Source organism: Harpia harpyja, chromosome 3 (genome assembly GCF_026419915.1).
Source record: "Harpia harpyja isolate bHarHar1 chromosome 3, bHarHar1 primary haplotype, whole genome shotgun sequence".
Lineage (NCBI taxonomy): Eukaryota > Metazoa > Chordata > Aves > Accipitriformes > Accipitridae > Harpia > Harpia harpyja.
In genome coordinates this window covers 32,564,018-32,576,539 of record NC_068942.1, presented here as the reverse complement: position 1 = coordinate 32,576,539, position 12,522 = coordinate 32,564,018, and the positions used below count along the sequence as shown (strand labels likewise).

The 12,522-nt window shown below is 46.0% G+C and overlaps 1 protein-coding gene across 2 annotated transcripts; it reads right to left on the bottom strand.

The window, feature by feature from the left end:
* Positions 1-7,093: 7,093 nt before the first annotated feature.
* Positions 7,094-11,982, bottom strand: LOC128139448 (electroneutral sodium bicarbonate exchanger 1-like). 2 transcript variants are annotated; one of them, XM_052781840.1, is made up of 9 exons: positions 11,866-11,982; positions 11,366-11,527; positions 10,508-10,759; positions 9,631-9,699; positions 8,915-9,088; positions 8,681-8,815; positions 8,109-8,209; positions 7,484-7,588; positions 7,094-7,218 (listed from the first exon to the last, which is right to left on the bottom strand). In XM_052781840.1, the coding sequence occupies exons 1-8, from the start codon at positions 11,965-11,967 to the stop codon at positions 7,501-7,503; spliced, it is 1,083 nt and encodes a 360-aa protein (XP_052637800.1). In that variant the 5' UTR covers positions 11,968-11,982; the 3' UTR covers positions 7,094-7,218; positions 7,484-7,500. The 2 variants fall into 2 exon arrangements, with proteins under 2 accessions (XP_052637800.1, XP_052637801.1); XM_052781841.1 differs by having other exon boundaries at positions 11,884-11,982.
* Positions 11,983-12,522: the final 540 nt, after the last annotated feature.

The window sequence follows — 12,522 nt, the reverse complement described above, 5'->3', positions numbered from 1 at the left end:
GGGAGTCTCCTGGGAAGTCGCATTGCCCATATCGGTACCGATTCTAAACGGGCGTTCTGTACAGCAAATGAGGGATGTCTCCCTTCAGTACAGAAACGACGTGTAGAAACGAACCCAGTGTTTCAGACACCAAAACGAGGGATGTCTCCCTTTGTTACAAATCAATGTGTAGGAAGGAAATTATGCTCCTGCTGCATAACTTTCCTGATGCATCTTACACAGAGCCCAAACAGGACAAAATGTCCCCAAATGCTTGCTACTCCCCAAAAGACTTTTCCTTCTTCCCTTATTTATCGATCAGAAAATATCTCTTTTCCAATAGCGTTGCACCATTGTGTTGCTTACCGCCTGACCGCAGGAGAGGAGCCGATGGAGTCCCCGATCAACGGGTCGGTGCGCGCTGGAGTCCACTCAGTTCTCTTCTCCCCATCGGGTGCGGCAAGACTGTTAGCGAAAAAGCCAGTCAAAGAAGCTCTCTAAGACTCAATTTTGGAGTTTTAGAAAGCAGGCATTCTTTATTGCAGCGCTGGGTGCATGGGGGATCGCTCCACCTAGCTTGCACACCATTACCTACAGCAAGCAAAATTTATATTATTTTATTATCATTAATAATAATTAATATTAAAATATTATCATTTACATAGTGCCCGCCCTTTGGTCATGCGCAGGGTGGGTCATCTCTTTTTCCTAGTTAGCTGGCCTTGGCAAGTTTTAATTACAAAAATTCAGCAGAACTCAAAACTTATCATCGAGGCCCAAGACTTCTTCTCTGTTGACGCATATCAGGCCCGAGGCCTCCTGTCTGTTGGCAACTTTAGCACATACCATTGCCAAAGCTCAAGGTTTTCTTATCTAATTAGTACATACCAAAATTTCAAAGCTATTCAAGCAAGCAAACGTTCATCACTACAGCAATACAGTGAAGTTTTCCAGTGATACAGTGAAGTTTTCCTTCTCATGCCTTTATTCAAGGCATCAACTCCCCCCCTTTTATTGAGACTTTGGACCTACAAATCCAAAGCCTCAATACCCAATCTTAATTTTCACGTACACTTGACTATAACAGCTACAGCACTGAATCATTACACAGGCTAAGATGCACACACAGATTACAATTATTGCAATAATGAATAGATTTTTCAACCAAATCCAATTAGGTAGCCATGAGGTAAGTTTGTGCCATAACTCCTCAAATCCCCAGGACGTATTGTCCTTCGTAACCTGATGTAAGATCTTTCTTTGTTTCCAAATCTCTGCTAGATGAGTAGAAATTCTGCCACTTTGATCTATGTATGTACAGCAGCTCGTATTAACAATTGTACAAACACCTCCCTGTGAAGCCAGTAGTAAGTCAAGAGCTATTCAATTCTGCATTACTACATGAGACAAGCTAGATATTTCAATTTGTAATGCCTGTATGGCACCAGTGGTTCTGTTTTCAATGTCCTCTATAACAGCTGATATATTTACTATTGCCTTTTCCAATTCACTAACTCCAAGGGATAAACCATCTGGCAAAACTATGGAATCCTGTGGAATGATCTATAATGGGATTATGAACCCTCCTGGTTTGTTTGAGAAAAGTTTTTACCCATCCGCTCTGTTCATGCAATCTGTCAATTATTGTTATATTGGGGACTACGGCTCCTAATGTGCATGCTCCTTGCCAGTTGGGAGGTAGTACTTTTCGAGCACGTGTTCCGCATAACCAAAACCAACCACTTCCTTCTGGGACTTGGAGGCCAAAGTGATTTGATGTGTCCGTATGACTTAGTGTGGACCTCCAATATGATCTGGTCCTGTTACATCCTGGGAAACATCCTACAAAACTTTTGTCATTTCGTCTAGCAGTGTAATCATCACACCCATCTTCTCCGGACTTAAGGGTGTAGGAGCTTAGAGAGTCATTACCTGGCCCATATAAGCATACAGTGCAATTTAGGTTATCTTTTGTGATGGTAACTTGTAACTTTCCTTCTTGACTCTTTCCAGAGAGGCTTGGCCACCATGCATTGTCTGGATGTCCTTGACCATATTGTGGATTGTTAAATAATGATACATTTATTGGCAGTGGCACTCCTATCAAGGGTAGGACTTAGCTTTGTCCGGAGGCTGGCATTTGGGTAGAAATCCAACAATCACTTTTGCAGAGTATTCGAGTTACATTCTGTGTTAAGATTAAATGGAGGTTCTGATCCCAAGATGATATCTGGCACACTTGACTCATTGCTACCGTAATTGTTACGAACAAATCATAAAAATCAGTCATAACTTTTTCAATTTCAGTTTAAGGGGAGACTCTTGTTCAGCTGTCCATGAGGTTGGAGCCCTTTTAATCTTGGAATAATGAATCCACAGGCCTTTCCCTTGGACCTTGACAGCTGTATAAGTAGTCAGGAGTACCTGGAATGGCCCCTTCCACTTCTCAGTTAGCGGCTCCAAATTCCACGACTTGAGGTAGACCTAGCCTCCAGGTTGAAATGGATGGGCTGGTGTATCCAGTTCCAAGGGCCTGCTTGTCGTCATGTACTTTTGCAATTCCTGTAGTCTTTCCCAAGGACATTAAGTAATTATTCAAGTCCATTTCCCCTTTAATGTGAATTGTTCCTGGTATATGTGGGGCCTGGTAAGGCCTTCCGTAAAGTAACTTGTAAGGGCTCAAGCTGTTTTTACCACGAGGTTGTATTCTAATTCTTAACAGCGCTAAAGGTAGCGCTTGTATCCAAGTCATTCATGTTTCCTGACATATTTTCCCAATCTGCAATTTAAGTGTATAGTTCATTCTTTCTACTTTTCCACTTCATTGTGGCCTATAAGGGGTATGGAGAGCCCATGTTATGGCTAAGTTTTTACTCAATTGTTTTATAACTTCAGCAACAAAATGTGGTCTTCTGTCTGAGGACATTCCTGAAGGGATACTGAACCTCAGGATAATTTCTTTTAACAAGATTTTAGTTACTTCTCTAGCTTAATTGGTGTGACAGGGAAAAGCTTCTGGCCATCCAGTAAAAGTATCAACTAGAACAAGAATGTATCTATATCCCCCTTTTCTTGGCAGTTCTGTAAAATCTATTTGCCAATAGTCTCCTGGGGAATTTCCTCCTTTTGTAACCCCCAAAATTAATTTATTACTGGTATTTGGGTTATTTTTACAACAAATTTCACATTTTTCCATGATAGATCGGATAATTTCTGTCATTGCTCAGCTTATAACTATCTTTTGAAGATGTTTTACCAAATTTTCAGTTCCCCAATGTTCTTCATTATGTTCTCGTTTAGCAATTTCTCTCATTAATGAGGGTGGGATTATTATTTGCCCTGTGGGTGTGACAGCCCACCCATCTGTTTGTTCTTGTGCCTGTAAGGCCTTTATTAAGTTAGTATCTTTACTATCATATTTAGGTGGTGTTTCCGGTAAAGTTATTTCTTTTTCTGGTAATAATGCCATGATGCCTGTTTCTGCAGCTTCTTTGGCAGCTTCACGTGCCAATTGATTACCTATTTCTGGTGGGTTTTTTTCCTGTTTGGTGGGCTTTGTAATGCATTATTGCTACCGCCATCAGCTTTTGAATGCTCTGTAATAGTTCTTGTATTTGTGCAGCATGCTTGATTTCAGTTCCTTGTGCTGATAGTAGTCCTCTCTCTTTCCAGATGGCTCCATGGGCATGTACAACTCCAAAAGCATACTTAGAATCTGTCCAAATATTAACCTTTCTCCCTTCACTCAGTGCCAATGCTCGAGTTGAGGCTATTAGTTCTGCCTTTTGGGCTGATGTTTTGGGAGATAAGGCTCATGCCTCTACTATGCCATCTAAGGTCGTCACAGCATATCCTGACAGTCTCTTCCCATCGCAAACAAAACTACTGCCGTCAGTATATAACTCCCAGTCTGGATTTTCTAACAGAACATCTTTAAGATCCGGACAGCTAGCACATATTTCCTCTACAGTTTGTAAGCAATCGTGTTCTGGTGAACTCTCTGCTCAGTCAGTGGAGAGGAACACTGCAGGATTTGTAAGTGAAGTGGTCTTGAGATCACTGTCATCTTGTTCTAGTAGTACTACTTGGTATTTCAGCATATGGCTGAGGGACAACCAATGCCCCCCTTGTTGTTCCAAAACTGTGACTACCATATGTGGTACATACACAGTAATCTCCCGAGATTCTGCTGCAATTAAGATGTCATCTACATATTGTAATACAGTTCCCTGTCCATTTTCTTTTCTCCAAATGTCTAATTCATTCACCAGCTGATTTCCAAAAATAGTTGGGCTATTCTTGAAGCCTTGTGGTAGAACCATCCAAGTATATTGTGTCTTTCGCCCTGTTTCAGGATTTTCCCACGCAAAAGCAAAAAGCTTTGTTCACTGGTGAGGGTAGTTAGTAACGTATACGGGTTTGCAACTACTGGATGTATATCTTGTACTCTCTGATTTATTGCTCTAAGATCCTGGACTAAATGGTAATCTTTTCCGTTAGCTTTCTTTACTGGTAAGATAGGTGTATTATATTTTGACTCACATTCTATTAGCAACTCATATTTTAAGAATTTTTGAACTATTGGTACCAAGCCAGTTCTCACTTCTAATTTTAAAGGGTATTGTTTAATTCTCACTGGTGACAATCCTGGTTTTAGATCAATTCTTACTGGTTCCGCTCTCTTAGACCTTCTTGGAACTTCTCCTGCCCAAACGATGGGGATCACTGCATCTTCTATTTCTCGAGGTATCTTGTCCCTTTTGGGATTTGTATCCTGTAACAACAAGGCTATGGCTTCGACATATTTAGATTCTGGGATTAAAATTTCAACTTCCCCATCCTTGAATCTGATTTCAGCTTCTACCTTTTCAAGTAAATCTCTACCCAGTAAAGTTTTCAGAGAATTTGGCAAATATAAAACCTGGTGAGTAACCCATTGTTTTCCAAGTTTAAATTTCAGGGATTTGAAAAATGGCCGGGCCGCAGGAGTTCCTGTCGCACCAATGACATTTATGCTTTTGTTACTTAAATTTCCTTCTAGTGTATTTAAGACCGAATACGTAGCCCCAGTGTTGACTAAAAATTCTGTTTCCTCATCTCCCAGCTTTGCTTTAACCAGAGGTTCTGCTGGGAGAGGTTCCTCCGGTCCCCATCAGTCTTCTCCCCCTGCTTACTTCAAAGGCTTCTCTCAGCACAGCCACAAACACACTTGATTCCTCTTTCCTTTAACATCCCTCTTCCTTAACCCTTTCCTCTTCTTGACCACTGTAGCCAAACACATTACCTCATCCATTAACTTCCCTGGTCATTCAGGGACATGTTTAGAAAAACATTTTTCTTGCTGCACATATCCCAGGTTTCCACAATAGTAACATTTTCTTCTAGTGTTCCTTCACATTCTCCTTTTCTTTTTCTAGGTCTTAGTTCAGACCCTGTACCTGATCATCTTTCTTCCTAATCCTTATCTCACTTGTAAATTCCTTGCAAAAGCGACTGCCAACAAATCAGCCTCTTGTTGCTTTGCTCCTCTTCTTTTTTTCTCGTTCTTTTTCTTTTTTTTTTTTTTTTTGTTTCTGCTATCAGGGGCCATTTGACCCACAAGGACACTAATTGCAAGTGCATCATTAAAATTTTGTTAGCAGAGCTTGTCTGAGTCCCCCCAAATCACTGGGATGCTCCTCAGGTCTCTGCCTGCATTCTTGCACTTTTAGTCCAGTTTACCAATTTACCCCTAGTTCTCCACATGCCCTAAATGGCTTGTATTAAATTTCAGAGCCCTGTCTGACAAACGGCTCAGTCTCCTACACTGTTATAGTCCCAGTTTCGATTTTTTTTTTTTTCCCCCTAGACTGTTGTGCTAGTTCTGCTCAGGGAAATTTAACCTTCACCCTTCTCCTTTTCTTATAGGGACATCAGATCCCAGGTAGCAGCCGCAGCCTCCTCCAAGGAAGCTATCCTTGAGATTTTTTCATTTTTGGAGGAAGCTCTCCCCTCCGGGATCCACCTGTGACTCCTCCCAAAAACTCCCAGAGTCTTTTGATGTCTCTTTTAGGGACTTGGGATCCCGGGTAGCAGCCCCAGACTTCTCCAAGGCACCTACCCAAGATGATTTTTCTCCTTTGGAGGAAGCTCTTTCCTCCAGGGTCCACCTGAGGCTCCCCAGAGGCATCTCCCAGAGTCTTTTGGCCTTTTCTTATAGGGACCTCAGATCCCAGGTAGCAGCCCTGGATTCTCCAAGGCAGGTACACAAGATGATTTTTCTCTTTTGCAGGAAACTGTCTCCTCTGGGATCAACCCAAGACTCCTCCCAGTTATCTCTCAGAGTCTTCTGACCTCTGCTTTCGGTACAGGAGATCGCAGCTACCTGCCTCAGACTCCTCCAAGTCTGCTGTTATCTGAAGTGCAGCAAGAAGTCCGCGTGTGAACATCCTTTATGAATACAGAAGGAAAGTGGAGCAACGACAGAGGGGGCAGCCCAGGGACACAGAGCCCCAGGTCTCATCTGGCCGCTCCTGTGACCCTACGGTGTACTCAAAATCAAATACCTGAAGTGCTCCCTTAGATGCAGTTTACAGCCAGGGGACAAGAAGGTGGCAGTTCTGCATTTTGCAGCTTCCAGGCTGATGGCAGAGCCAAAGCGAAAAAAAAAAAATCCAAACCAACCAAGAGAGGTAAAACTGGAGCGCAGGGAGCAAATGCTTTTCTTTCACCTTAGGCCAACTGCTCGGACGCTCTCTATGCTGCCCTGCCACAGAGGGCATCCCTCTCGTACCAGTAAGAGACATAAGAGTGAATTAAAGCCAGGCCCCCAAACCAGACCAAAAACCCGGTCGTGATGAAGAAGAAAGTGGAGCATGCATCAAATATAACAGAAAATGATTTTGGACATTCCCAGTTTACATTTGGAAAAAAGAAAAAAAAAAAAAGAGGAGGAATTAGGTATTAAAAGAAGAGCACTGAAGGATAAAGCGGTAGCAGTCCCTCTACCACTGCAAACCCACACCCCCACACGCACGTACGCACACAGACTTAACACCACCGAACTCCCATTGACTGTGATGTTCAACTCAGCTTGCTGGTCTAGAGATACTGAATGCCTGAAGCACACCAAGAATAACTGAAAACATCTGCATGGCTTTAATGGGAATCCTCCAACTGAAACAAAGCGCTTTCTCCCTCTGTCTGCGTTGGCACATCCCCGAGTCACGCTCTCACTCCTCTCCTTCAAAGTCAAGATTCCTAAACGTGAAAAGCGGGAGTGGGGAAGGGCGAAGGGAAGAGAAGAAGAGCATCATCAGTGGAAGACCTGCCAGCTGCTGCTGATTCCGCCCTGTTCGGGGGACCACCCCAGCAGAGAGGAGCTGGTTTGCATGCCACGGTCCTCACTGCCTGTTCCCAAGGGACAGGCCGTTTGCTCAGCCTTGCTGGCCAAAGCATGGGAAAAGCGTAGGCGTGCGCCGTCGCTTGCAGAAGAGCACGGTCACGTTCATGTGCAATCCTTTACCTTTTTCCTCCCTGGATTCAAAGGGTTTCTGTCTTCACAGTGAGAGCCTTCCATACGGGCATTTGTGACATTTCATCCAGGATAATAATCTCAGAAGGATCAGTCCTGCAATAAATATTTTACATAGCAATCCGTGATTATGGGAACTGATGCCACCAAGGGCATTAGCATCAGCAACAGGAACAGCGGGGCCCCGAGAATCAAAGCTCCACATAAGCGTGGGAGGTTTTGCTGGATGAGGAGTTTTGGGAGGCAAGCCGGGGAGCTGCAGAGCAACAGCTCTGTGCAAAGGCTCTTGCTGGGGTTTAGCCCCGGTCTGGGTTCCTAAGCCACTGCTGGTACAGATCATGCCTGCAACTCCTCATGTTTACGTATGAGGATCTCCAGCTACCGTAAAGGCACTGATGATGCAAGGTTTGGGGGTCAAACGCGAGTGCTGCAGCCACTCTGCTTGGGGTCAGAGCCCTGCGATCACCTCCTGCAGCCCTGCCCCCGAATTTGGTTTTCCCACCAAGCTGCCTGCTGGTTTCTGTGGGATGCCCCACAAAGAGGCAAGTGGAGAAAACTGTGCCAAACACCTTCAAGCTAATCTTGCCGGGGGTCCTGGCACTCGGTGGGGCTTTACCTGTCACTGCGTTGCTTTGGGATATCCAAGTCACTGGTCTTCCCCACGCTCAGCTGAACTGAACTTGCAGCAGCAGCAGCTTCCATCACCTTCTGGGACTCCTGACATAAAAAGGGACAAATCACGTTCTCTGTCTTTGGTCAAAGTGGAGATAAGCTGAAGGCCCAGCACAAAGTTAGCAGTCTGCCCTCCCCTTCTGCCCCTTGGCAGCTATAGATATTAGTGCAGCAGGGTAAAAACCGTTCACTCCAAAGATTTTGGGGCAGGGGGATTGTGTGTTCAAAACACGATTATGAGCAAATCTCGCCAGCAGCAGCAGCATCACCATCTAATAATAATAACAATAATGACCTTTGGGGAAAACAACTCGTTTTAAAAATTATACCTGTATTCAAGTGTTCAGCTCACTGCTAATGGAGGAAACAAAGGTTACAATGTGGGATCCAGGCTATTGGGTTCTATTTCGATCGAGTGCTGATCTTCCCCCAACATTTCCAGACAAGCTGTAACAGAAACAGGCAGTCTCACAGCCCGAGGGAGATGTCCAGCCCCGAGGACCCAGCAAGCCTTACCTCTTCTTCTCCGGCTTCATTTCTGCCATCGTCCAACTTCTTCTTCCTTTCTGGCATAAGGTCATCCAGAAAGCTGAGCTCTCGCTTTGAGAAGCACAAATCCATCGCTTTCCGGACAAAGACGAGAGCCAAAACCTTCACGAATCAGAGGGAAGGTGCGGTGAGCTCAGAGACAATGCTACCTCTCACTCCAATGCTGCAAACACCCCGCTGCCGAGCGGCAGCAGCTCTTACCATCACGGGAAAGATGATGGCGGCACGGGACACCTTGATGGTCCAGAGCAGGACGAGGCAGATCAGCTGGATCGCCGTGAAGAAATGCACCTTTCGCAAGGGCACGTGCCGCAGGTAGATGAAATCCGGCTGGTGTTTCGCCGGCATCCAAAACAGCTTCAAGCGATCAAAGAACTGCAAAATAAAAGGGAAAGCTTGCCACCTTGGGACTGCAGAAAGTTTCTGGCCCTCTCGAGACGTGGAGGCAGTTTGCAGCATCTCGCTTGCCGTCAGAAATCCTGGATCCCACCACATTCCTCCTGGGAGCAGCACCCATTTTCCCTTCGCTCCATCTATCAACTGGCTTGCCCCTGAGAGCTGCCCACCAAATGGCAACTATTCCACCTCATTCCATTATTAGCATTTCTTGGCCCACTGAATCCCCCAGCGAGGATTTCCACCAGTGGTAGAAACTGCCTTCCCTTTGCACTGAATTCCCCCGCTTTCACGTAACCAAACACTGACCTGCCCTAAACCCTGAAACAGAGCGCGCTGAACTTGCCTGGTCCTCCCAGCCCTATATACCTCCTGTGCCTCCACCGATCTTTTTCTTACACAAAAGAGTTTCATTGCTTGCTCTGGGAGAAGTTTCTCCCATGCCACTGCTTTTTCCCTTGCTGCTACGGAGACAAAATACCAGGGAGCCGACATGCTGCACGCTGTAAAAGAGTCCGTACCTGAATTCCTCTGAGCAACGACACACCCATGTAGAGAAAGACGCCATAAAGCACAGGCATTGGTATAAACTGGGGGAAAAAGAAAAAAAATAAAAGAAAAAAGAATGCAATTGTTTCTTTTTCTATGTTGCATTTTCAGTATTACCACCCTCTTCCACAGGCACTGCCTAAAATTGCTTGAAGCTTTCCAGTTTCCATTCAGGGTTAGAGATGGGTCAGATTTTAACCATTAAAGATTTTGTGCACACGAGTGAGCTAAGGCTCTGCTTTAGGCTGAACTTTGGAGTTACCTCTCATCAGAAGAATCCTATTTTCCAGAAAGGTTGGAGGAAAATAGGCCATTTCACCCGTGCTACCCTATGCCGCATTCCGTGGTGGTAGAAAAACACTTCTGCCTATTCTTGGGGCAACAGGCAAAGGCCACATGCCTCCTTTTAGCCTAGAGACGAGATTACTTTGTGGGAGGAACGTGCAAGGAAGCCCACGGGGATGACTTCAGTGTGTTTAGCTCCTGGGAACGGCTGTTGCGGGGCATCTGGGGAGCAAGTTGCAACCAGTAAAGGGCTGCCTGTTTGAAAGAGAGCAGATGTGCTGGTCTGAATACGCTCAACTGTAACCCATAAACATGGGTGGGCCTGAAAGACACCCGAAAATTAAAACAGTTGCGTTGCTCGCTCGCCTCGAGCACACCAAATGGGGGCCTGAAGGGCTGCAAAGCGTAACCGAGGCTGGTTCCCACCGTGGGTCAAGCCCCAAGGGTTGGGATCACCTCCTCCTCCGCTCCACAACTAACTACTCAGGCCTGCAGAGAGGGGACTGTTTTTCTATAACCTCCAACAAGCTCGCGGTTGTTGGGTGGGTTGCATTTTCCTCTCACCTTTAACACGGAAGTGAAGAAGACGGAGCAGCCCATGAGCACAAAGATCAGCAAGCCAGTGACTCTCTGCTCTCGTATCCCCAGAAACTTGGGTTGTTCTCCTGGAGCTGAGCAGTCAGACTCTACTTTGAGGCTATTCACGTGGGTGATGGACAGCACGGTCGCAGCCACAAACCAGGGCAGCCCCATCACAGAGCACACCCCGAGCATCACGGCCACCATGAAAAGGTCCAGGTGGTACCCGCATCCTTTCTGCAGGCAGGAAAACAAGAAACAGAGCATCCCATAGCACAAGAGCAAGGACAACGTCGCAAGTCAGACTCAAACCCTGCTCGAGCACAAGGCAACTTCTTCAGAATTTAAAACAAGAAATGGAAACAACTAAGGGTGTATGCAGGCTTTGCACAAGCACCTGGCATGACAATCTGGCAGGAGTTCAGACACAATGGATATGGGGAGCTTGTGCGATACATACTTCTCCAAAAAAAAACCAACCCAACCCCAAACCACCAAACCATTTTTTTCACTCACAAAGAAAATTCTACCACTTGCAAGGAAGGTGTGACTCTGAGTTATCCCTGGCAGCGCATCAAAACAATTCATTCCCCGCAGCTGCTGCTGCCATTTTAAAACAAAAGCGCGCTTCTATATTGCTCCAAGATTAATTTGCTCCTCCAAAAGGTTGCTCATCTGAACTGCCCTGTCACTTGCTCCCTGCATCATCATTAATCCAGGAGAGCATCCTGCCACGCAATGTCCCAAACCAATGCCTTCAGAAAGCATTGGGAATAAGAGCTTCTCCCCAGACCTGCAGCCCAGAAGGGGCTGGGGATAGGGTCATCTCTTGCAGCCCCTTACCTTCAGCTTGTGCTCCTTCCTGTTCACAATAATGGCACTGATCTGCTGATCCATGAATATCAAGATGGTGCAGAGCAGAGCTGGGACGAGCGCAGCCAACGCCATCCACCAAGGGTTGGGTCCTATGGGGTTGATGAACCACCCGCGGTCGTCTCTGGTAGGCTGCAACAAAGCCCACACATCAGCATCGTCTCCCAGCCCAGGCACTCTGCTGGCTTTCATTTTCCCCTCCGTCCCTGTGTCAGAGCACCTCCCAGCCCTGGCTTCATGTCACCCTCTCCCGTGGGCTTCAGCAGTGCCAGTGTCCTCTTTGCAAGCACCTCTAGATACTTCTCCTCTAGGTATCTAGTTTTGGGGCCATCTTCTCGTTTCCAGAAGGAAGCAAGGCACTTGGAGGTGGAAGAGGAGATGGTCACACCACCAGCATCTCCTCCAGACTCAGCCCTGCCCTGCCCCGGCATCACCTTGTGGCAACCTCACGTGCCGAAACACCCCATTACCTTGAACGTGTGGGGGACGTGGAGCTTCGGCAATGGGATCCCAACCACGAAGTCAAGGAGCACCATGATGACGATGGTGAGGAAAACAGCAAAGTCACTCATTGTGGACCGTACCTGGGGCGAGAAACCAGAGGTGAGAGGGGCATGGCAAACAGGGCCGTAACAGGAGATGCAAGAGTTGCAGACATCCACAACATTAAGGCTGGTTAACCAAATCCCACCACCCCTCTGAGCACATGCAGCCTAATCCCTTGCTTAGATACTGTTGCTGTGTTTGTCCCTGTGAAATCTGGTGTCAGACAATAAAAAAAGGTTAATTAGGCGGACAAGGGTTGGTTTAAGTCAAAACCTAAAAATAATAATAATATTAAAAATAAGAAAACAGACGTCTGCCACTACAGCTACACTCACAGCTACAGTGGCAACAAGGCACTGAGGCATCCTTTATTCCTCAAAAGGAAGCTCCTCATTTGAATCTACTTTCCGCTCGAGCACATAATGCACAGAAGGTAGGGAAAAAAAAACCCCACAGCTCCAAACCCCAAAACTTTGGGAAACCTGACTTCCTACTATCAGAGGAAAGGAAAAAGAAAAAAAAAATCAAACCCAAAAACCATCAGTCTGGGGCAGGTCGCGAGGCAGGTGGGAAATGCTACG